The 25,245-nt window shown below is 32.0% G+C and overlaps 1 protein-coding gene, 1 long non-coding RNA gene and 1 pseudogene across 2 annotated transcripts in view; all 3 read left to right on the top strand.

Annotated features, from left to right (window-relative positions):
- The window catches only part of LOC149890339 (uncharacterized), a 210,980-nt gene that overhangs the window by 47,320 nt on the left and 138,415 nt on the right, over positions 1 to 25,245 (top strand). The window lies entirely within an intron of this gene.
- On the top strand, positions 5,172 to 9,585 carry LOC149890357 (uncharacterized; annotated as a pseudogene).
- On the top strand, positions 6,934 to 8,220 carry LOC149890358 (uncharacterized). The gene has a single exon (XM_090083899.1). The coding sequence runs from the start codon at positions 7,165 to 7,167 to the stop codon at positions 8,218 to 8,220; it is 1,056 nt and encodes a 351-aa protein (XP_089940025.1). The 5' UTR covers positions 6,934 to 7,164.

Genomic DNA, 25,245 nt, shown 5'->3' with positions numbered 1-25,245 from the left:
AGTGTTGCCTTAAGGAACATATTTTGCAACTTTGACTACATTTTCATAAATATGCCATAGATAAGATATGAAATGTTACCTTAAGCAACAAAATATTTTTTATTGTTAGATATCTTTGTAGACCATTGAATTAAAATTTGAGTATATTCCCCTATATATCTAAACAAAACAATGTGTTTCACCCAGTGCTGGGAGTATTTTAAATACTATTTTAAATACTTTCACTGTGTTTGTACTTGTATTTTAAATACTTTTGTTGGAACTATTTAGTATTTGTACTTAAAGTACTTTTTATTTGTATTTTGTATTTTATACTGATTGAAAATAGTTAATGGAAATATTTATAATTGAAATACTGCTGAAAGCATTTACAATGCACAATGTCCACTTTGTCGCTGCTTATTCTAAAGTGTCACTTAGCCACTATTTATTCTGAATTATTTCTTGTTTTACTTATCTACCTTGGTTTCATTATGGTAATTATTAAATTATATCGCGGGAATTATTTTAAGTTAAAGATGCATCTTTAATTTAAAGTAATTCCCATCGATGGCTGCGGTTAACAGCGAAAATAAAAAGACTTTTGAATCAGTTAATGAAAATCAAGAAAGTAATGAAATTTTACCACCCATTGTAGATGGTAAGTTTTTCAAAATTATAGTCAGATCAAAAAAAAGTAGTAAAATATCAGCAATATGCTTATTATGTGTACGTAACTTAAAGCAATTATCGGGTACTCTGGCATCAACATCAAACTTTGTTAAGCATTTGAAGGTTTTTTTCAGTTTGATATTAGTTAAATTTGTTTTATCTTTTTTGAACAGTATGCAATTGATTATTAACAAGCAATTATTTAATTTTGCTGTATAAATTAATAATAATCGAAGTTTACAATACTTACTCAGTTACAGCAAAGTAAAAACTTAACTTTTAAAGGGTTTCATGTTTACTGTATAGAATTTGCACAAGAATCGCTTTGAAGACTTAATGATATATGTAATGCATTGAGTGTGTCAAAATTTAAAAAAGCAAGAAATAGAAAGCCTGCAAGAATATCTTATGGTAATGAAACCTGTAGCTGCAGCTTGGATACTTTACAAGGAGATAATGTGTATTATGGTCATATGTTTCCACATTTGCATAGCTTACAAGTGAAATTGGAAGCGTTTCAAAATTGTTAGTTAAAGTATGCTAAATTCTTTGCTGCAATAATGTTAGCACAATAAAAACTCGTTTTGAAAAGTAGTTGAGATTTGATGTAAGTAATTCATGCAGGATTGTTGCAGCAGTTTCTCACCCACTGTTTAAGTTACGGTGGGTGCCAACTAATGAACAAGCTATCTGCAGAGAAATATTTGAAAATGCCATACTTGCTTCTAGTAAGCCGTCGACAGCGACCAATCTCAATGTGACCACTGACAGCATAACCGAAAATTTTGTTGTATATAATGATGACACTCCAAGTGCTGGTGCAACAAATGGTGCTTATCAAGAGTGCATGTTGTATTTGAATAATAAAGATACAAGTTTGAATGCTCTGAATAATTATAAGACTGTACGGTCACTGTTTGTCAAATTCAACACCACTGTACCATCGTCGGCTTCAGTTGAACGACTGTTTAGCACAGCGGAACAAATACAAACGCCTAGGCGTAACTGTCTAAGTGATAAAATGTTCGAAAAACTGCTGCTGCTAAAAACAAATGTTTATGATTGAATGAATAATATTTTGATACAAATGTAGTACAATGACTAAAAATTACTTTTGAGCAATGACAAAAACAAATTTTGAAAATTGCTATAGTTGTAAATTTTTGTAAATTATTTTGTATATAGTATTTTAAATACTTTTTTAAAAGTATTTTAACTTTAAATACTTTTGAAGTATTTGTATTTGTATTTAAAATACTTTTTTGTTCCATTATTTATATTTGTAATTTAAATACTTTTATAAAGTATTTTACCCAGCACTGGTTTCACCTTTAGGTATTTATTTTTGAACCCTGTATTTTTAATATGTATTGTTTTGGATATAAAATGTGATTAAGTGATTTGATATTTCACTTTAAGTTGAGATTTTTTCATTAAAAAAGTTTATTTGAGAAACACTTAACTACATTTTCTCATAAAAAAAGTTATCTTTAAAATCATGCATTCTTTTAAATTCTTTAGGATTTAAATAGGATAGGATTTGGAATATTTGCATCAGCTGAGTTTGAGAAAGGTGACTTTCTTTTAGAATACAGAGGTAATTAGATTTCTATTTTGCTAGTCTAGTAAATTAATGCTTAAAGGGGTTTATAAACCTCTAATTCAAAAAAAAGATTTAATTGTTTGTATCTTTGTTATGTTGTCATTCACTACCACATTACTTACAAATCTTGACTTACTTTTGTTAAAGATTTTATCAATATAAATTCCTTTTGTTGAATAGATGAAAGTATTTCTGACATTGAAGCAGAATTAAGATACCAACAGTATGAAAAATATGAATTGGGTTGTTTTAACTATGATTAGGAACAGGCAAAAAACACGGTAAAAAAGTGCGAAAAACACGGCCTACTTTTATAGAAATCGTAAAAAACACGGTAAAAACACGGAAAAAACACGGCATCAAAATGCCACATTTTTATTCAAAGTGAAATAACTTCAATAAGCAAAAACTGTGTTTTAACTAAGATTTTATGACCGTTTGTTCAACTTTGTTGCTGAAGTCTCTAAATTATTTACTTAGCTCTTAGCTTACTGAATTAAAAACATTACACGACAAATAAACACAGTGGGGGAGTATCCCTTGGAGATTTCTCAAAGTCTTCGTCATGTAACTGGCATTGTCTGTAAAAAATGCACTGACTTTATTGAAGTTAACGTTGAACTTGTTCAGGGTCTTAATAATTGCCTGACTGACTGTCGTTGCATTAACGTTTTCTAAGTAGACCAGATTAACTATTACCGCCTTCATCTGCGTTTCATCAGAACTTGTTACTGGTAGTATAAACAGTATATATAGAACGAAACAATCTTGGGAATCGCTGGCCACATCACGGGCTTTCAATTCATCATGAGTAACATCAAAAACTTTCGGTAGATAATCGCGCCGTAGGTGACTTGCATATGGTAATGCCCCAAGGTTCTTCACATTCGTCTGTAAATATTTCTTTAGCTTAGGATGATCAAGTTAGTTTAGCGGTATGTTAGCTGCAGTAAATGCCTCCACTAATTCAAACTGAGCAAGATTTCGTGCATTACGTGACTCAGATACCGCCTTAAATGCAACTTGTGCAAAAGAGACGGCCATCGTCGGCGTGCAAAGTTCCCTTGGGATACTGTTTTGCGCGCTCGGCACAAGAAACATTCACGGCGTTCTTCAACATAATTAAATGTAAGATGTTTATTGATTGACACGCAACTTGTTTACGAAAAAATGGTTATTACTAACCGGAAATGACAGGTGAATTGACGTCAAGCAATTACCACTAACAACAAGTAAGAAAGAGGATAGAGCGAGTTAATTTAAAAAAAAGCAGAAAATCACGGTAAACCTGACAAAAACACGGATTTCTCAGAAAACACGGAAAACACGGCAAATGACGAAAAACACGGAAAACACGGCTTCCGTGTTTTCGTGTTTTTCGCCTGTCCCTAACTATGATGGATAAAGAACATTAATGGTAAATCCATTTGTTAAGCATTAAATGAAAACCATTTTCTTTTTTAAAATGTTCTATAACTTCTTTATAACTGATTCAACTTAGTATTATTAAATGTATACAGGCATCTGAAATTCATTTTTGTGCACCATTTTACACTTTTAAAATCTTTTTACATAGTTTTTGTGTTTCTTATTTATGGAAATAAGAATTTTACTAGGCCTTTAAGATAGTACTTTCTTTTTTGTGTGTGCATGACTTTTAGGATTGATGCCAAACGCAAATTATCTTGGGTGTATAGTAAATGACTCACCATCTATCCATACTAATGCAAAAAATGAAAAGACAGTTTCTAAAGAGACCCACCTTTGTCTTTTTGCTACAAAGATTATTAACATAGAGACTGAGATCAGGTATATGTTTTAAATCCTTTTTGTTAAATTCAAAAGTAAGCAAAAGTTTACTTTGATAAAGACATAAATTTAAAAATTGTGTTTTCAGATATGAGTATGGTGATTCAACAAAAAAAAATACCTTGGTAAAACATATTTTGTTTTTATTTAACTTTTTACAAATTCCATAACTGTAACATTTTCCATGTTAAATCATCCTTCATTAAATTTTGTGAAAGTTTCCTAAATTATCTTTTTGTGTTTAACTTTAATGTCTAACAATTACTCAATGAAAACTAAATTATTAAGTCAGTGCAGTAAGTTAGTTCAGAAATCTGCTGAATGGCTTTATAAAATGCGTCATCTTAGAAGTAATCTAACATTTCAATTAGACTGTATGCACTTAAGTTGTAACTTTAAAATTTTGCAGAATAAGTCCACTGAGCAATCTAGTAACCAATAATCAAATTTTGTTTTTGTTTAGGAATAATACAGAAAAAAAAAGAATTAGTACAGAAGTATGATAAAAGAAATAGTACAGTAGTTTAATAAAAATGTTTAGAAATTGTGCAGAAGTTAAGAATAATACAGAAACTTTATGTGATGCTCCTGTCTTTAATGGCGAAGGCTCAGACAAAGAATATAATTATCATTCAACTGTCAATGTCATTCTCATGTCCTCTAATATTAAAGATGACAAGCTTGAAGTTGAAAATGTATATCTAAGCTTATCACCTGTTGCAAACACAAAAAATATGGCTTTCTAACGAGGCTTAATAAGATTGTTCTTTCCTACCACTGGAAGCTTGGGATCTGACTCAAAAGAAAATCCTAATTATCTATTAATTAATTTTAGACATGAATGGTGCTCATTCTTCATATATAGAAATACAGCTTCTGTGCCACAAAAACCTCAGAATGAAGAATATTCTGATGATGGTTTTAATGATGCAGCAATAGAAAATCTGATTGATGGTTCACTTAATGATTTTGGCATTATGTCAGAAAGCCATTAAGACATCATTGAAACAGATTATGAAATTTAAAGGCACATTTCTAGTTCAGTTGATTTTAGAATTGGCGGTTTAGTGTCAGATGAAAATATAGTCATCCATGAAAGTAAACAAAATATAAAAAGCCTTCACGGCTTTGCTTGTTCTTCAAAGTTCTTCAGACTCGATTGAAGCGTCACATACTTTCAAAGCATTCTACAGAAGCTTCTGTAACACCTCTGCTAAGTATGAATGTTAAAGATCAGAATAGGAAAATAGATCTGTTCAGAAAGAGGCTGTTAGTAATCATAATATGCCACTTGTAAAATCATGTAAAACATGCTTTATCAGAGAAAGAAAGTCAACCAGTCAAGATGAAGAGCTACCTCTCATGTGTTCTGGTTGGAAGGGATTCTATTCAAAAAATATAAAGCACGGCACCAAATTGTGTGTCAAGAAGCAAATCTTTTGCTGCTAATGGTTTCTATAACTTTAACCGAACATATCGAGAAGTATCCAAGTGATTTCATAAATCTTCTCTGTACATTGCAGCTAGATGATATTGGGAATTACATTATATCTGATGAAATAATTTTAATGATTGGTGCTAGATCTTATAGTGCACTTAAAAGGAAGAAAGATAAAGTATCAGAGACCAGAAGATTAGTGCGTGGACGTATGCGACTAACAGCAAGATTATACATTTCTTTTTGAAGCATCTTCAACAAACAGACAGAGGTTAAGTTAACTAATAATTTAAATAATGCAGGTGGCATGTATTGTAGAGACGTAATCACACTAGCAGGAGAAGCAATCAATTCTATATCAGAAAAACTAATCGAAGATTCCGACCATTTTTTAGAAAAGGCACAAAAAAATGGTAGATCAGCATGCTAAAGTTACTGAAATTAACAGCAAAATTTTTTATTGGTTATTTTTTGGTAGAAAATGAGAATTTGAGATCTTAAAGAGTGGTGGATTTCTTAAAAGTATTAAAGTTGTATGAAGATGGTTTGTTTAGTGATGCCTATTACAATCTGAATTATCGTAAAATTACTAACCTGCGTAAGCCAATAAATCTGCTAAATAAGAGAGATGTTCAGTTACTAATTGAGGAATCTCATAAAATCATGAACTTAATTAAGTGTAATTCCACATAAAATCACCAAATCCGTTGAATCATGTGTCTTCCTTTTGTGTTATATTTTGACACCATTGTTCCTAATTATTCCTAGTTATTGCATGCAAAATTGCAGATAAAAATTTTTAGCGGTTGACAAGTTACTGCAATTTTAATATTAACCTGGGTCCCCAAAATGACCTGGTTTTCATAACATTCTGAAAAAACATTTTTCTTAAAAAGATAAGAAATAAAAATGGCAAAAATATGAAAATAAACATGTAATGTTTTTTTGATGCTGAATTCAATAAATGTACTTTAAATGCTCAACTATAAAAGGAACATGCTTAAAAGTTAATAAAAAGACTAGATTCTATAAACCAACTTTGGGGGCCAATATCTCAACACACCCGCATCAATTTTTTTTTTTTCTGTTAACATTTTCAGCTGCTTGTAATCTTACAAGGCACAAAAAATCTAACTAAAAAAACAAGTCAAACATATGGAAATATAATTTTATAGATACATCAATTTTTCAATAAACTATTTTAAAAAACTTGCAAATAGATTTCTGTATAATATTATATTTAGTTTATAGACTCGTTAAAAAAAAAGCGATTTCGTTATATTTAAGGATATGATAACTTAGTTATTTGATCTTAACAACTGAAAAAAACATCCTGTTTTGTTTTTATATAAAAACTGAGTAAGTGTGATATTGATGTGCATTTGTTTTTAAATTTTTCACAATTACTGATAATTTAACTTTAGGTAATTGTCCTGTTAAAGAACCCTTCACCAAATACCTTTATAAGATATTTAGTGAATACGAAGATGATTTTGAGATACACTACAAGCAATCGCAAACTATTGATCGTGCAACACTATTGAGTTTAACACCAAATGTTCCAACGTTTGTTGAACTATTAGTATTTTGCTTTGAAAAGCTACAAGCTCATTCTTTTATTGCTCACTCTCAATCACAGTACCTTAACCAGCTAAAACAAAATATGGATCAATCAAACATTATCACTACTGGCAAATTTGCTGAAAATTATGCTTTTGTAGTCCAAGATGAAATACAAAGCTATCATTGGAATACCCAACACTGTTCTTTACATCCATTAGTGATATACAATAAAGATGAAAAAGGTGTACAAAAATATATTTCTAACTGTTTTATATCAGACGACATTACACATGATGTAACTTATGTGTACAAAATATTCCAACTAATCATACCGATATTAAAAATAAAATTTTCCAATCTGTCCAAATTACATTTATTCACTGATGGTTGCGCAGGACAGTACAAAATTTGTAAAAGCTTTTACAATCTATTCCAACTAGAAAACAAGTTTGGCCTTAAAGTTGAATGGAACGTTTTTGCCACATCCCACAGAAAGTCACTATGCGATGGGATTGGCGGTACTGTAAAAAGGTTAACAGCACAAGAAAGTTTAAAACGACCGTACAGAAACCAAGTTCTCACATCAGATGCTATGTATGAATTTAGTATTGAGAAAAGCAAAGTTGTTAACTTCATTTACAGAAAGCGATTGGACTTACAATTGCAACGTGAAGAGCAAAAAGAAAGTTACACTGGTGTAACAACTCTACCTGGTACTCGAAGCTTTCATCAATTTATACATCTTGGAGATAACAGGGTTTGGGTAAAGAGTTGTAGTACGGACACTAATTATACAATAATCCACAATCTGAAAAAGAAACAAAATACATTTCAACTTGATACTGTCACTTTAGTTTGTTATGTTGCTTTAGTCTGTGATGATAAGTGGTGGATCGGCATTGCAACTGAAACCAACCTAGAAGAAGTTAATGCTAAAGTTAAGTTTCTTCACCCAAATGGTCTATCAATCTGTTTTAACTGGCCTGAAATTGACGACTATTGTTGTATTCCCAAAACCAAAATATTGAAAAAACTATCTGTTCCACAAGCTTGCTCTAGTTCTGGAAGAAATTATGTGTTTGAAAATGCTGAAATAGAAAAAGTACAACTAAAATGGGAACAATATTGTAAACTAATGCAAACACAATCAAAATAACTTACATCTTTAATACCTTTAAAAATCTTGTATATTTAAGTAACTTTTTAAATTAAAATTAACTTTATTTTATTTACAAATACTTTTTTGAAATTTCTTGAAAAAGTAATTCATCTTTGAAATTAAAGTTTCATATGTTTCAGTTGTTTTTCCAGTTAGATTTTTTATTCCTAGTAAGATTATAAGCAGCTGAAAATGTTAACAGCAAAAAATTTGACGGGGGTGTATAGAAACTATTTCATTATTTTTATTTTTTAAGCATGTTCGTTTTATATTTGAGCATTTTAAGTACATTTATTGAATTCAGCATCAAAAAAACATTATATATGCTTGTTTTCATACTTTTGCCATTTTTATTTCTTATCTGTTTAAGAAAAATGTTTTTTCAGAATATTATGAAAACCGGGTCATTTTGGGAACCCAGGTTAATATTAAAATTGCAGTAACTTGTCAACCCCTCAACATTTTTAGCTGAAACTTTATGGGTTAACTTTTCTTTTTAAGATGCAACAGCGAAAGCAATTTCTAAAATCTTTGAGGACACATGGTTCAAAGTTTTCTAAAGTTTTGGTGAATTGTAGCGGAATTACCCTTGACAATTATAGACATCCATTGAATCCATGTACTAATTTCAGGTCAGCTACTGCTACATGTTTTACTATATTTAGTGCTAGGCGTAGTGGTGAACCAGTTCCACTCCTGTTATATCAATGGAATGAGGTATTAAATGGAGAAAGGGTTGATAAACAAGACCTACCAGTTAAATTCAATTCAGAACAAATGTTTATTACATATCAAACATGGGAAGATGGTGAACACCTTGCTCCTGTTCTTTTTCCACCAGAATACATCAAAATAATGCACTACCTAACAAATAGAGAGTTAAGAAGAAATGCTGGAGTTCCTGATGAAAGTCATTAGAGTTTTGTAAGTACCCAAAACAGCTTGAGTCACTTGCGTGGCTCAAGCTGTTTTATACTAATATGCTTAGATAAAAGAGGTGCCATAAATCCCACTCTGAAACGCCATCTTATCGCAACAATTTTGGCAAAATTGGAATTATCTGGAATAGAGAAAACCTTAATCTTTAACCTCTTTTGGCATTCAGAGAGTATTAATCAGAATGTTTACCAAGCTACTATAAGTTTGTTAGAAATAAAAACAACAGGCCGAATGCTAATGAATATTCATGAAGCAGGCAAAGTTGACCATAATAAATCATTAGGCTCTAGCTCATCTTCTTCAGGAGAATTAAAGAATAAATACATTGTAGAAGAACTTTTAATACCAGTGAAAGGTCAGCATTTGCCTTTGTTTGTAGTTAATATCAAAAGCATACAATATAAATTATGTGCATCTAATTAAAGCTTATTGCAGTTTCTTAGGTTGTAACACAATTCGCTCAGAAGATAAGTTGCTTGAATAATGTTGTTCAACGCATTTAAGAGACATTTAATATTTTTAACTCTTTCTTCTCAACAAACCGCTATTAATAAAAATTGTTTGCTATATATATACATATATATATATATATATATATATATATATATATATATATATATATATATATATATATATATATATATATATATATATATATATATATATATATATATATATATATATATATATATATACATATGTATATCTTCTTACAATTCAACTTGCGACTTTTTTCGATAATTAATAGTTTTTTTACAAAAAAAAACCTTCTCATAATCATCAAGAAAAAACAACGTATGGCATTTGTCAATAATTAGCAAGAATGACGCACATTAAAACCACTACATCTCCCTCAGCTCAACAAGAGCTTATACGTAATCATGTTGGATAATCTTGATAAGCGCTGTCCATACTATTATCAGCACTGTCATCTTTCGAAGAATTTGTTTGAACATTTGGAGTTCAATTGACGATGTGTTCTAAGTTCGTTTCGGGAGGTTTCAATAGTTTCAAATCGTAATCAACGTCAGCTGTTATATTTCCTTCTTTTTTGTCTACACGACGATGCTGCAGATGAGGAAAATGTCGTGGTAACGTATGTCCGTTGACTTCAACGTCAGCTGTTAATCCATTGTGCAGTGCCACTATACTTCCTTTCAAGACATTTACTGAGTTTCAAGGATGGAAAGTTGGCGATAAAGTGTAGGTAAAACCCAACCATATTACGCCATGTACACAATCGTTGTGTACATAGCGTCATATGGTTGGGTTTCACCCACACTTTATCGCCAACTTTCCATCCTTGAAACTCAGTAAATGTCTTCTGTTTTGATTCGACTTTTTCGATTCCAGGAATTCGAACGCGTTTGCAATGTTGATAAAAAATTTCAAAAGGTGTGCTGTGTTTTGATGGAACGTTATTGATGAGGAATACAGAAAGGGATATACCACATTTTACTTTTGCATTTGTTCTTCTTACAATCCGGTGAACTCTTTCAACGATTCTAGTTCCCGATGGTTTCTCAACAGCCCGATAGATAAGTCTTATTTCCCATTTCGACGCCATAGTTTGCATAGTCTGAGATCTAAATGACTTAGAATTATCTAGAAGAACTTCAATAGGAGGTTCAAGTGATGACCATATTGTTTCTAAAGATTGAACAACCATTGCTGCACTTTCGTCGCTTTACGGTGTCCATAACGTATATCTGCTTGGGCCACAGTTGATACAGATAAGATATAGCACCGAACAGGCACGCATACATAACTCTTGGAAACTCCCATGTGTGCTATTAAATGAATTTTTTGAATCTGCTGATCATCGTACTTATAAATGACATCACATTCTTGGGTTGCAACTTTGTTTTTTATCCATTTTGCTGGCACTTGTGATACATCTGCACAATTTTTTGTCATTGGTACCCATTTAACATTTACATTTGTGGGATAATCCTCGACTAGTTTTCCAAATATTTGAAGCTTTTGTCGAACTAACATTTCGCACTGCCCAGCACATTTTACAGGTTTGTCAAGAGTCAATTCAGAATTTAACCAACTGAATACACTATGAGAATCAGTTTTAATAAAAACATCACTCGGGTTCCATTTCAATGGCTATTTAAACCTTCAATACATGCATTCAATTCAGCTACGTTGATATGCATCGCATTGGACTTTGGTCGGAGCAACGTCGCATCTTCTATTTTTTTGTTACCTAGCATTATCACAACTCCTTTTGCCAGTGAACTTGCATCACACCATACAGTTAAATATGCATTTGATTTACCATTCCATACACCTTTCGCCGGATCGCATTTTACAACTTTATCTACAACTTCCTGCATCATTTTAATAACATTCTTATCCATAATAGGTTTATTCCAGTCTAAATTGTATGTATATTTCTTTATGTAACTGCATGCGAGCCTCAACCACCCAAGAACTGGTAGATTGACAACCAGATTACCACAAAATAAGAATATATCCCTCTTGGTAAGCACAGTTTTAACAATGGGAATCTCAAGTCCTCTCTTCCAAAACACTTCCTTTGTTAATGGATTTACTGCGACTTTTCGCAGTAAATCCATTAACAAAGGAAGTGGGTTTTCGCCAAAGTGTTCAGATGTTTCTTCGTAAAGACCCCATTTTTTCATATGAGCCACAAGCTTTCTTCCATTTTCATTAGTTGCTAGGGTGTCATCAATATATCCTCTAATTGATTTTGTAAGTGTAAAATCTTGTTGGAGAACATATAGCAATATTGAGCTCATCATCACTGGTGCTAGATTCAATTCAAAGTAAGTGCATATCGCTGATTTTTGTAAATGACAGTTTGGTAAGGCCAAGGTCACATGAATTTGTAGATATGCTTGTTTTAGATCCACCACCGAGTCATTGCTATTTTTACTCATCAGCCTCCAATCCCTCATTGCATCTTTGATGACATCTGCATCCGTTACATACGTGTTAAGCTCGAGATAAACAAGCACTTATCTTCTTTATATTATCTTGAATAACGCACATAGGCAAAATCTTGGACATTCTCAATCCCGGGATTTCGGGATTGAGATATTTATCCCCGGGAAATCCAGAGAAATCCCGGGATTAATTAGGAATCAGAAAAAATTATTGGCAGTGAAGCATGTAAAGAACAAATTTTTAAGTACTCATTAAAAACTAAAAAATGAATAATTTATTAATAATACAACTATTTTATCAATAAATTAATCATTTTTCATTTTTTAGTTAACTAAAATAGTTCATTTACTAATTAACTTAAATAATTTAAATTAGAAAGCAATGGATTAAAAAGATAACACAATATAAGTAAAAGTAATATGAATATACATGAGTATACATGAATTATATTTATTCATTTCGTCGTTTAACCGCGTTCGATTTTTTGAGTATAAAAATCCAACCGCTTAGAATGTTAGTTCGGACTCCACATTTGTTGGCTGTATAGATAGTATATAATCAACTGCTTTTTGAAGATGATTATCTCTTGTGGCGCCACTTTCAAAAAACGATATTTCTCTTTCAATTTTAGAAGTTATACTTTCTACCCTTATAGGTAGTGTTTGTGTTGCTGCTTATCCTTTTTCCATAACTTCATTTAATTCTTCACTAGCAGTTTTGATTTTATTTTCACACTTCTTGCTTGATAAAGTCTTGCTCATTTGAGCATTTCTATCACTATTCATGTCTGCTGATGTAATTTTATCTGCCGAGCTTGGATGCTTTATTAGGTTTATTATAATCTTTCTATTTTGGGCATTTGTATTTGGTATAAAAACATCTGGGATTTTCGATGAAGTAACCTGACCATTATGAAGATAATAAACTGTGCTACTTAATGGTGTTCTCCTTTCTTTAATTCAGTGACTCAAAGCGGCACACAATTGTTGTCCAACTTCGGATTGTTGTTGTTTTATTTTGGTCAACATAAACTCTAATTCAATATCAGCTGTAATTAAAGTTGCGTCTCGTCGACAAAGTGCTCCCACAGTTGCTTTAACGTCAAAAGTACCACTAATTCTGATATGGTTCAATATTCGTTTTTGTCTTAACTAAATTATCAAAATTGGAATCCAAATATAAATCTAGAAATCCCTTTTTAACACAATAATTTAACTTTTCAAATCTTTCAATCATAAGCAACAAACTGCTCCATCGGGTTTTGCAATCCATGATTAAATAAATTGCCTTTCCAAACTCAATTATTACGTTCTTTTGTAAATAATTTTCATTTTTTGTTGGGAATCTTTTAAACATTTTTACAATTTTCCTGACTTTGGTTATAATAGGTCCTATAACTTGATGTTTAATTGAAACCTCGAATGTTTCATTATTTAACAATTAATCGTTCGAATCTCGAGTACAATCTTCCATAAACATGTTCGGTTTTATAATCATCATCTTTGTCTTCATCATCATTGTTATCTAAATTTTCAAAAAAAGTGTTATCACCTTCTAAATTTTCATCAACTTCCATGTGACTTACATCTTTTTTGTAAAGAACTGTTATAACTGCCAGTTGTAGAGCGTGGGCAAAGCATAAAAGTTTCTTCATAAACCTTGCACCATCAGTCGTAATACTAATGATATCATCCTCAAGATTTATTTTAAAGTTGTGAAGTCTTTCTTTTAGAAGTGAAACGCACTTTTCTGCTGGCATAGACCCTAAAATGCGAATCAAACCTAAGTTCCAATAGCTTTTCAACTCATGTACATTTACATTCATATATCTGCAATTTCCAAAAGAACTCCACTCATCAACTGTTAAGGAGAATTTTAAGCCTCTTGATATTTGATTAATTATTTCCTTTATAACTTACTTTTTATTCTGCTCGTAGAAGTCTAATACCATTTTTCTGATAGTATTACGTGATTTTGGGACATTTTTATATTCTCGTGCAACTAACCCGACTCGTATATCATTGGAATTACAAATTGTACTAAATGATATACCATCTTTTGCTGCCATACGTGCTAACACTTCAGATAGATTTTCCTCTTTTTTGAATATTGTTAAAAAATACTTCGTGATTTTCGGTTTTTTTATTTTGAGGTTCTTCTTCAAAACCTTTTGAATTTGAAGCTCTCGTGGATAAAATTGGTACTTGCGATTGCAAGTTTACTTTAAGTTTATGTTTAGACAGTAAATGGGAATGTAGACCTTTTGTTAAACACCAGCAATTTTCAATAATTTTTTGCATCCACTAACTTTGCGCATGGCTGTTTCATGTGTTCCTCTTAAGAAATATCTCTATATCAGATGTGCTATTGAATTCAGTGTAGTTCGTCATGATATTTACTTAAGTTAATTTTTTTTAAAAGTTCTTAAGTTCTTAAATTATTTTAACTTACGTTTCTTTATCAGATCTATAATTCTAACTGAATTTGTTACTGTGAAAATGAATACCACTTTGAATAACTGCAAAAGATGCTTATTTACTTAAAAAACCTTTTGTATTTTGAAAACTCATTAATTTAAACCGTTGTTGAAAAATTTTTGAGAGCCGAGCATAGATTTCGTCGTATAAGAGTTGTAGGGTTCTATCTAATTTTTGTTGTTGTGAGAACGTAACTTACAATTTTTGTTTGTTAATATGTTTTTGTTCATGTCATTTTTTATAATTTCAATTATAACTCTTTTTATATTTATGTTTTATAGTTAAACCAATAATACTATTTATAAGTATTTTAAACTTTTTGCTTTTTATTATTATAAATTTTTAATTAAATGTTTTATTTATAAAATCTTATAATATGAAAAAAGCAGATAGAACTCTTTAATTCTGCGACGATTAGGAACTAAAATGAAGCCGAAAATTCGAAATTAAATTAAATCATTTCAAAGAGAATAAACAGCTATGAAACAAGTATTATATCAAAGATTATATTTACTAGACACTTTATAATGTACAAATAAGTTAACAACTTAATCCCCATTTATCTCTATTTTTCTTTTATTACATTCCCAAAATCCCGGGAAATTTTTGTGAAAAATCTCGGGATTACGGGATCAAAAATTTGTACGGAATACCGGGATTGCCATCCCGAAACGCACATTAACCGTAGAAGACCTTTAGCTTTTCCCATAACATCGTCGTCATATATAATCAGTATACCTTCTTTAATCCATTGATTTATTTCGTTGTTGAAAGCCTCACAATGTTGGTCACACACCTTACACTGACTTGTTCTGTTTTTCATTTTAGGTTCATTCTCCCACTCCCAACTAGTAATCCATTTTTTGCCATCAAAATAAGCTTTACTTGTTCCCATTTCCATTGTCGCAACACGATGTGTCAATGACAGCTTAATCACAGAATTATAAAACTTCAATTTTCAAGTGCCATTTTTTAGTCCATCACACGTCTTTATTAGATATATGCCCATAATCATGTCGTATTTGTTTACAACTTCATCCACACTTAAAACCAACGTATCCACCAAGCACCCGTTCTTTGGGTGATGTATTCTAGCGCTAAATTCTTCATATCAAATTATTCCGCCTAATGTTGCAACATCTGCTTCACGAATTACTTTATAGTCAGAGCAAGCAGTATCCACAAGTGCTATAGCTTTTCTTCCGTTTATTATCAAGTGGATAGTAGGTAGTATTGTTTCGGGACGAGTTCTTGTTGAAATACCTAATGCGAACTCGTTCCATTCAAGTTTTCCTAGTTTTGTAGACGCTTGTGGCAGTCTTTCGCAGCATGTTTATGCGAGCACCATAAAGAGGTACATTCACATACAAAGTGATCTAATGACTTACAGTTGTAAAATTGCTTTCCTTTCTTTCTTCGCGTATAACTTGTCATTTCAGTCCCAGTTGTCCGGTAAGTTGCGTTTACTTTTTAACTTACAGATAAGCATGCTGCAGCTGATCTGGTTAGCGCAACCACAGATGGAGTCTTGACACATTCGTCAAAGCTCAACGCATCTTCTCCCCGAAGAATAGCTCGTAGAATAGCACTATCATTAATTCCAATAATATTTTGGTCACGAACTCGGCTGTCTCTCTCTGAGAGCACGAACTTGCATATTGAGCTTCTCAAATCACTCGATGCGCGAACGTCTGTATAGATTCTTCTTTGCCACGATAAGTTTTACCAATTTCATACCGTGAGATAAATGATGATTTTCTTAATTCCAGCGTCTCCAATTTCGTCACCAGATCTTTGTTCGAAACGTTCTCAGGAACATCTGAAGCTGTCAATTCTTCCATTGTCTTGCAAGTCTTTAGCGGTAGAGCAACAACCAAGTACGCTACATGTTGTTCTGAGGTTATATTGTTTACTAAGAAGAAAGAGCTCATCTGTCGAATAAATCGCTTTGGCTGTCCATCTTCATATATCGGAAATAATACACATGCCCGGTTAGCTTGTTGTTCAACGCATTTAAGAGCCATTTTATGTTTTTAATTCTTTCTTCTCAACAAACTGCTTTTAATAAAAATTGTTCGATATATATATATATATATATATATATATATATATATATATATATATATATATATATATATATATATATATATATATATATATATATATTCTTACAATCCAACTTGCGACTCTTGTCAATAATTAATTATCTTTTTACAAAAAAAAAAAGTTCTCATAATCATCAAGAAAAAACAAATTGTGACATTTGTCAATAATTAGCAAGAATGACATACATTAAAACCACAATAAATAATCTTCTTTGTAATAGACATTATGAAGAGAGAAAAAAATGATTGCCATAAAACATAGAAATTATTTTTACCATAGTTAAGGAAGAATAATCTCATTAGTTCTCTTGAAAAAGTTTTAATGTTCAGAAAAGAAATTCCTGAAAACTCAGCCTGCTATTTGTTTGTATTTGCTTGCTCCCTTACTTTAACTGCTCTAAACAGGCTTTAAAAAGTACTATCTATTTTATAGCAGTTGTGACAGAGAGAAAAGTGTATCCAAAAAGAACACTTAAAGGTAAGAAAACTTGAAAAATGAGCATGTGTCTTTGCAACAAATTGTCTACCATTTTTCTGATTTCGATAAAAAGTAAACTTTTTTAGAAAAATCTTGCATGTCTAGATCACAAATTTTTCATAGAGCAATTAAACTAATTTGAGTGAAAAAAACTTTCTTTTTGAAGCTAAAGATGCATTCTGATAAGTCAATTTTCAGATGTTATGCATCATGTTTAAATTTTCCTTAAAATTTCATTCAAAGTCCATAAACTTACATTCAAAACTTCTCATTAAAAGTGTTTTTAGAACATTCTGCAAGGCAACAAGAAGTTATTGCTCATTGAGCCTAGATTAATTGAAGATCAACCTTATCTTCCCATAGTTTTATCTTTAAAATGATTATATTACTTAGTTTTAAAATTAGTTTAAAAAAAATGTTGTAATTTATTAAAAATAACATTTTTAAAATTTATTTGTAGGAAAATGTAAAACTAATAGTGAAAGTGTTCTTGTGTTTTTGCGTCTTTGAAATTATTCGACTGTCGATTAAATCGATTAATGTCTTTTTCAAAATCGAAAATATAAAATCAATTTAGTTTATTAATGTTGCTTGACAGTTTATTTGTTTGAATAAAGAAACAAAATAAAACGGATATTACTATCACCAAGAAAAGAAGAAAAAAAAAAAAACACGGATGGGCATTTTATATAACTTTTTCATACAATTAAAACAAAAAAATTAACAAAAAACTTACTTAACAAAAAGCAGTGGCGTATATAAGTGGGGGCAGATGGGGTGGCTAAAGATTTTTTGTGAAGGCAGATTTATAAAACTTTTTCGATTCCTTAACAGCGTATCATAACACATTACTTAACATTTTGTTGTAAAAAGCATCAACTAATAACTATAATAAGAAAAAGGAAACATTAATGGAGTAGTGCTACATACAGTAAGCTAAGAGTTAAATTTATGTGATACAGCAAATTAAATTCAGATATTTTGGTTGAATTTAAAATATCGCTTTGAATGATATTCTTACGCTTGGTTCAATCTTTACAAATGATTTATCTTTACAAGATAAACTTCTTATAAAGATATCTCTTTACTAATTGGTCAGCCTCACAACAATATTAAATATTTATAAAACTAAATCAAGTGAAAAAATAGAAATAAAGATGCCAGGATGATTTCCATTTCGGTTTTCTACTAAATCGACTTTTAGTCAATTAGTAGGAAACCCAAAGTCGATTAAATCGACAATTCGATATTTTAAAGTCGACTAATTTTGACTTTCCACTAGTCAACTTTTAGTCGAATTAGTCGAAGTCGATAACAACACTAAAATTTCCACAAACAACGTAAGTTATGTATTATGCTTCATTGAATTTTTTAAAATTATGTATACTTCCAGAAATATTTTTATTTTCTAATCTAAGTGTTTGAAGCCAGTTTTAAGAAAAAAACATGCTGCATTTAAAAGGGATTTTTTTCGAAATACTAATTAAAAGCAATTCAGTAATTAAAAAGTGGGATGCTAATTTTTTCTTGTAGCAAATCAATATAAAGCATGTATTGATAATGTTAATGATAAGTCATAAACCTGAAAAAAGTAAAAAAAATTTTTTTTTGTCTTTTTCCTATTATATACTAATTTTTCTGTTTATTAGTTGAAAATAATGAAATTTCTGAGAACAGTGATGAACCTGGTGAATTAGGATCACAACAACAATCATGTCAGTTACCCAAAGGTCTGCTGCCTTTGTTATTATAAGGTTTAAAATTTTTTATTTGCATTTGAAATATTAAATGTAACTAACTGAAACTAGAAAGAATTTATTAACTGTCAGTGTTTATTTGAGTCCAAGGTAATTTAGACAGTGATGCAAGTCATGTTCATCAGCCTCTTTGTTACATTTAACTGCAAGGCCATCAAAAATGAAGGCTTAAGTCTACCCAGTATGAATATGTTTTTCTAAGTTCAAAAATAAATTGACCAGCCTAACTTTCTTAGGTGGTTTTAAGATTTTTTCTTCAAACCATAATATGCTTCAGATTCGCCAAAGTCAAATAAATGTAAAAACTTACTTAACAGACATTTAAATCCATAAATGTTGCTTTATACTAAACATTTTAATATGTTTAAAAAAATACATGGTTTACCTATGGGCAATCAATTCAATCCTGGATATTTTGAGCTTATATTACTGTAGTTGATTATTGTAGGTGACTCACCCAAAAATCATTAGTATCAAGAAACTGGAGTTGATTATTGCATGGCCGCAGGCTGAATGAAACATTGAAATAAAGATAAAGGTCATCTTCCTAAGATATCAGATTTATGAAAATCTTATAAAATAGAGTTCAATGTTCAAACCAAAGTGCAAACTTCTAAGCAGGAATAGTATAGGTGAGAAAAATTGGATTTTCCAAACGTTTTATCTTAATACTTACACCATAATCTATTTACAAAAATCGGTTGAAAAGAAATGTAAATATAAATTATGGGATGAGACAAGCAAGATTGTATTTGAAAAAGAATCATGGTTACCCAGGTAATTCAGCTATTTTTACTTTTGGCTGTTTTCTCCTGCTATCCTCAGATGTGATTTTACTTTATTTGTAAAACATGGTAAACATTTAAAACAGTTCCTTGCATTTATTTCTAAAAGTTAAAACAATGAAAGCATTTTGCAAGGATATACTTTAGTGTTCTAAAAACAGTATATAGTGTATAACAAAGTATATAACGCATTTTAGATGGATCTGTTTTAAATAGTTCCTAACCTTTTTTTAAAAAGTAAAATGCTAAAATTTAACATACAATAGTTAGCTTTATCGGCTGAAAATGTGGGCCATAATATTCTCCCATTTATTTCAGGGCAAAAAGAAATAGAGAAATTTTCGGAGAAACTTCATTCGGAGCCCGTGCATGTTAGAACACTCGTTGGTTGAGACAGAAGAAAGTATTTTTAGAACTTAGAATTGACAAATGCTCATAGACAGTTTTTTTTTACTACTTTCGTACTATTTTCAAATTTATGTGCATTGATTTACATATAAATATGGATGGTTTAACACTCTTAAAATCTTCTTGAATTCAGTTTTCAATTTTGGCTGATATTGGAATATTTTGGTTGTCTTGACGTTTTTATAATTTCTTTGCTTTCTGGCAAGAGTTAACCAGATAGTGAGCATGAGTTTCTTAGTGAATTCCAAACAGAACTTAGCTGGAACAGTTATTATAAATGAAAAAACGTTTTTCTCTTTCTTTGAAGAATATTTTTTGCTAATTCCTTGCCGAAGTGCATCAGAACCCGCACAGGTTACAAATTCTAGAAAATAAGTTAAGATTGTTGGCACATATGTTCTACATAGAGTTGTATTTAATTTTACAGATTTAAGAGATCCTCGAACAACAACATGCTTTAACGAATTTGCATATGCAGGTTCACTTGTAAGATCGAACCTTCACTATGTAGAATATACATGGCCTTGTACACTTGCATGAACATATTGAAAATAAAGGTGAAGTTTTAGCCTAAATCAATTGTTTTTCACTCTAGCTGAGACAACTTCGCTAAGTGGGTGGATACGACTGGAAGGACTGCACCAAAAACATCATGAAACGTTCTGACCAATTAGGTAATGGCTAGTTTGAACATGCATAGCCTTTTTAAAGGAATAAGTAGAAAAACTAACTTTGAGGATACGAAAATCTACCGCCTTATTTAAACGCTGTACTCCACTCCAAATTTCCGAAAATAGCGGAAACTGAGTTTTACAAGCAAATTCAAAACATACTAAGAAATGCTCCAGCATGCAAGAATGTTTAACTAAAAGAATTACATATTTAAGTAAATATTTAAGTTTAATTAGTTTTTAATGGTATTGTACCTTCTAACGAGTGGTTACTAAAAATCCGGACTGACTTTTAAGTGTCACAAGCTAAACTTTTTTTTTTCATGCTTACATTCGTTTTAAAGCACATTTCATTCCCTTTTTTATTCTTAATTTTTTAAAATTTTTCACATCATTCTTTTTCTTAATTTTTTAATAATGATCTAAAAGCAAGTTTATTTACTTGTTTTTAGATCGTTATTAAAAAAATAAGAAAAAAATGATGTCCAAGCAAGAAGAGGTAACTAAACGGATTTACAAGTTCTACTTGAATAATAAATCACAAGATAAAAAGTTCACCGTAGATCACTTCAATGCTGAACAAATTCCAAGAAGCACTGTCTATAATGTAATCAAACGTTCTGAGAATAGTTCTGTACACAAGAGTGCAACAAGGTGGTCTTGTGGCCGAAATCATGACCCCCAAGGTCAGCATTTGTCTGAAAACCATGTTTGACCACAGTGACTGGGTTTCTATGTGGCAAGCCGGTTAAAAAATTAAGATGCAGTCATTCACTTATCATTAAAACTCTTGCTAAGTACACTAACGTTAAACATAATATACCTGACCGAATAGAGGGGCAGAAAAAGCGAACCAATCCCGGATTGATCGCCATTTTCGTGATTTTCAAGGAAGTCAGTCATCGATAAAAACGAGTCTCATTTTACCCTGTCGCACTCGACGATCAACGAAACGGCGCCTACTGCTCCAGTGACAGAGGCAAGACTTCACCGAGCGTTAAATATTGCAAAATGCTCAAGTACGAACCCAAGGTGATCATCTGGCTGCCCGCTTCTGAAAATGGTATTTCCGAGTCATTTTTCGTCCTCAGCGGCCTTGCAGTCAACAAAGCCATTTACAAAGAGGATTGCATCAAAAAGAGATTCGTGCCGTTCATCAACGCTCATCATACCAATGGCGTCATCAAATTACGTCAATATCGTTACCGATGGCTACGAGTCCCAAGACATAAATTTTGTCAAGAAAGTTGACAATCCGCCAGCTGCGCCTAAGTATCGGCAAATCGAAGACTTATGGGATATTATGAAAGCCAAAGTGTATGAATGTAACTGGCAAGCAAAAGACATTTTTAAGACAAACTTAATTGGAATTAATAAAGGACTAAAAACTCTATTTAATACTTTTATTTAATCTCCAGCTTAAAAACCAAGGGAGTAATTTCCCTTGAAAGTCAGTCCGCTTTTTTAATAACCACCCGTTAATATGTGTATTAGATGTTTTTAAAGTATTTACTTTTTATCTTTACAATGTCGTATATTAAAAGATTTGATCTAAAGACGTCATTTCCCTTCCTCATTCAACGAAGCAATAACAATACTTGATCAAAAGTTTCAAAAACGGTCCACGGTTATTATAGCGCTTCACAAACTTCGATTGCTTAAACAACACGAGGGCGAATCAGTCGAAAACTTTACGTGCAACCTAAAGCAGTTTGCCAGAAAGTGTCCTACACAATCTCTCACCGCTGATCAATATAGAAACCTATTAATTTGTGATACTTTTATTGCAGGAATTTACTCACCATTTATTCGACAGCGACTACTAGAATCTACAGAAGATAATCTAGATGTACTTTATAAAACAGCACTTACTATGGAACTGGCAGCCGTAGATGCTCTCCATTTAACAACTACGACGGCTTCCACCGTATTACCAAATTTTGTTGGTACGAAAAATCAAGCAATTATCAAACCTTGTTTTTGGTGCGGTGGTAAGTTACACCTAAAAGCAAAATGCCCAGCACGTAACTCTACCTGTACAAACTGTCAAAGAAAATTCAACGGGTCAACCGTCTGTATATCAAAAACAAAAAAAAGTTACGCTAAAACAGTTGCAATTAACGAAAAATGCACAGACGACGAGGATGAGAGTGCATTCCTATATTCGGCCATAGCCGCAATTAACTCACCAAGTAGATTAATCGACGTCACCATAAACAAAAATAAGACTCAAGCATTATTGGATACCGGGTCAGAAAAATCATTCATTACCTCCGAACTTCTTACGCAATAGAATCTTGTCTACGACACTTGGTGTTATTCAGAGAAGCAACTGGCAGATCACTCTACTCTAAAAGTAAAAGGAATTTTTCGAGGTTCATTACTAATGGTTTGCGAAAAACTAAAAGCACAGTTTCTTGTCGTTGACAACTTGGTGGCGCCTGTAATTATCGGAACGGACGTTTTGTCACAAAATTCTTCCGTAACTATCACCTTTAAAGGAAATAAAGAACCACCCAAATTTTCTCTTGCTAAAAACAGCATGAAATGTAACACCTATGCATTTATAACTGGAGTAGATATCAATAACACTTGGCCTATCTCAAAGAAATCACGACGGAGTTAAAATTATCCCATTTTTAACTGAAGAAATCAACCGCATGCTCAAACAAGATATTATTCAGGTAAGCCGCAACCCATGGCGTGCTCAATGCTTTCTGGTATCTTCAGGGCACAAAAATCGCTTATTAATTAATTATTCAAATATAATCAACTTACACACGCTATTAGATTCATACCCAACACCACGAATTGACGACATGTTACGTAAAATAGCACCCAATAAAGTTTTTTTAGTACAATTGACCTCAAATCCGCATTCCATCAGGTAAAAATACGACCAGAAGACTATAAACTAACTGCATTTGAAGCTAATGGTTGACTTTACGAGTTCAAAAGACTACCTTTTGATTGCACTAATGCTGTGCCAATTTTTTAACGAGTAATGAACGAATTTATCCAGACCAAAGAGCTGGAAAACACCTATGCTTACCTTGACAATTTGATTATTAGGGGAAAAGACGACCATGAGCATGACATTAACCTAAAGAGGTTCCTAAACGCAGCTAAAGATGTCAATATAGAGATAAACATGGGAAAAAAGTTATTTAAAAAAAAACTCAAATAGAATTTTTAGGCCATGTTAAACAAGAACTAAATAGAATGATTGGATTTTTTCCATATCACGCCAAATGGATTCAAAACTGCACTGAACTAACTCTGCCACTTATTGAAGCAAGGAAAGGTTTTTCATCCTGGGGCCTAACCACACATGCCAAAGTAGCCATCAAAACGCTTAAAAATAAACTAGTTAAAGCATGCCTGGCCTCCCCTGACTTTAAACTTCCGCTAGTTATAGAAACAGACACTTCCGACAAAGCCCTTGGAGGAACATTACTACAGCGAGGCAGGCCTGTGGCTTTCTTTTCCAGGATACTAACGAATGCTGAAAAGAAGCATGCGATTGTTGAGAAAGAAGCTGCAGCTATAGTGGAATGTTGGAGAAAATGGAAACATCTAATCAACTCGGTTCCACTTGTTAACATCGTCACAGGCCAAAGATCAATATCGGTTATTTTTAATAAACAGAGGTCAACGAAAATCAAAAACGATAAAGTTACTCGCTGGTGCTGAGAATTGGCTGACTTCAACTATACAATCTCATATAGACCGGGCCACGAAAATACTGCTGCTGACGCCCTCTACCGATGTTGTTCATTACAAAGTACCTCAAGAGCATTACACTATATCCACTCCCAATTATGTCACCCGGGAGTTAAATGAATGCTGCATTCTTGCAAAAGCCGAAACTTACCTTACTCGGCAACAGAAATTAAGCAACTAACTAAGAACTGTACCACGTGCAATGAAATTAGACCACTTTTCTACAAGCCTTCAACAGGTCGTCTTATTCAGTCAAATAGACCGTGGGAACGTTTACCCATGGACTTTGTTGGTCCCCTACAATCCACTGCAGCAAATAAAGACATGCTTGTGGTAGTTGATGAATAATCACGATACCTATTTGCTTTTCCGTGGTACAATACAACTGTAATACGTCATCTCCTCAGCCTATTCTCATTATTTGGTTCATCATCTTCAATACACACACACAGCTTCAAAAATTCCTTGAAAGAAATGGTGTCATTAAAGCCAGAACCACTCCCATTAAAGCCAGAACTACTCCCATTAAAGCCAGAACTACTCCCACTACTCCTTATTTTTCACTCGTCAGATTTCAAAGTGGACACAGTATCGACCGGAGATCTTGCTCCACTTCAGGAGAATGACTCATCGGCAAAATCTAGTATTTATGCAGAACCGGTCCAACAACAATCCTGTTAATGGTGTGAAGACTAAATATCTATTGATACTGATACCTACAATCAGGAAAATCAAGGGCGGCAAACATCAACCGAAGCCA

This window comes from Hydra viridissima, unplaced genomic scaffold (assembly GCF_058129835.1).
Source record: "Hydra viridissima isolate aposymbiotic clone 2 unplaced genomic scaffold, HvirCarnegie_v1 scaffold_4, whole genome shotgun sequence".
NCBI lineage: Eukaryota > Metazoa > Cnidaria > Hydrozoa > Anthoathecata > Hydridae > Hydra > Hydra viridissima.
The sequence above is the reverse complement of the archived record's forward strand: the minus strand, read 5'-3'. Positions and strand labels throughout refer to the sequence as shown.

Coding starts and splice junctions, on each gene's coding strand:
- LOC149890358 (XM_090083899.1), top strand. CDS start 7,165: ATGGATCAATCAAACATTATCACTACTGGCAAATTTGCTGAAAATTAT.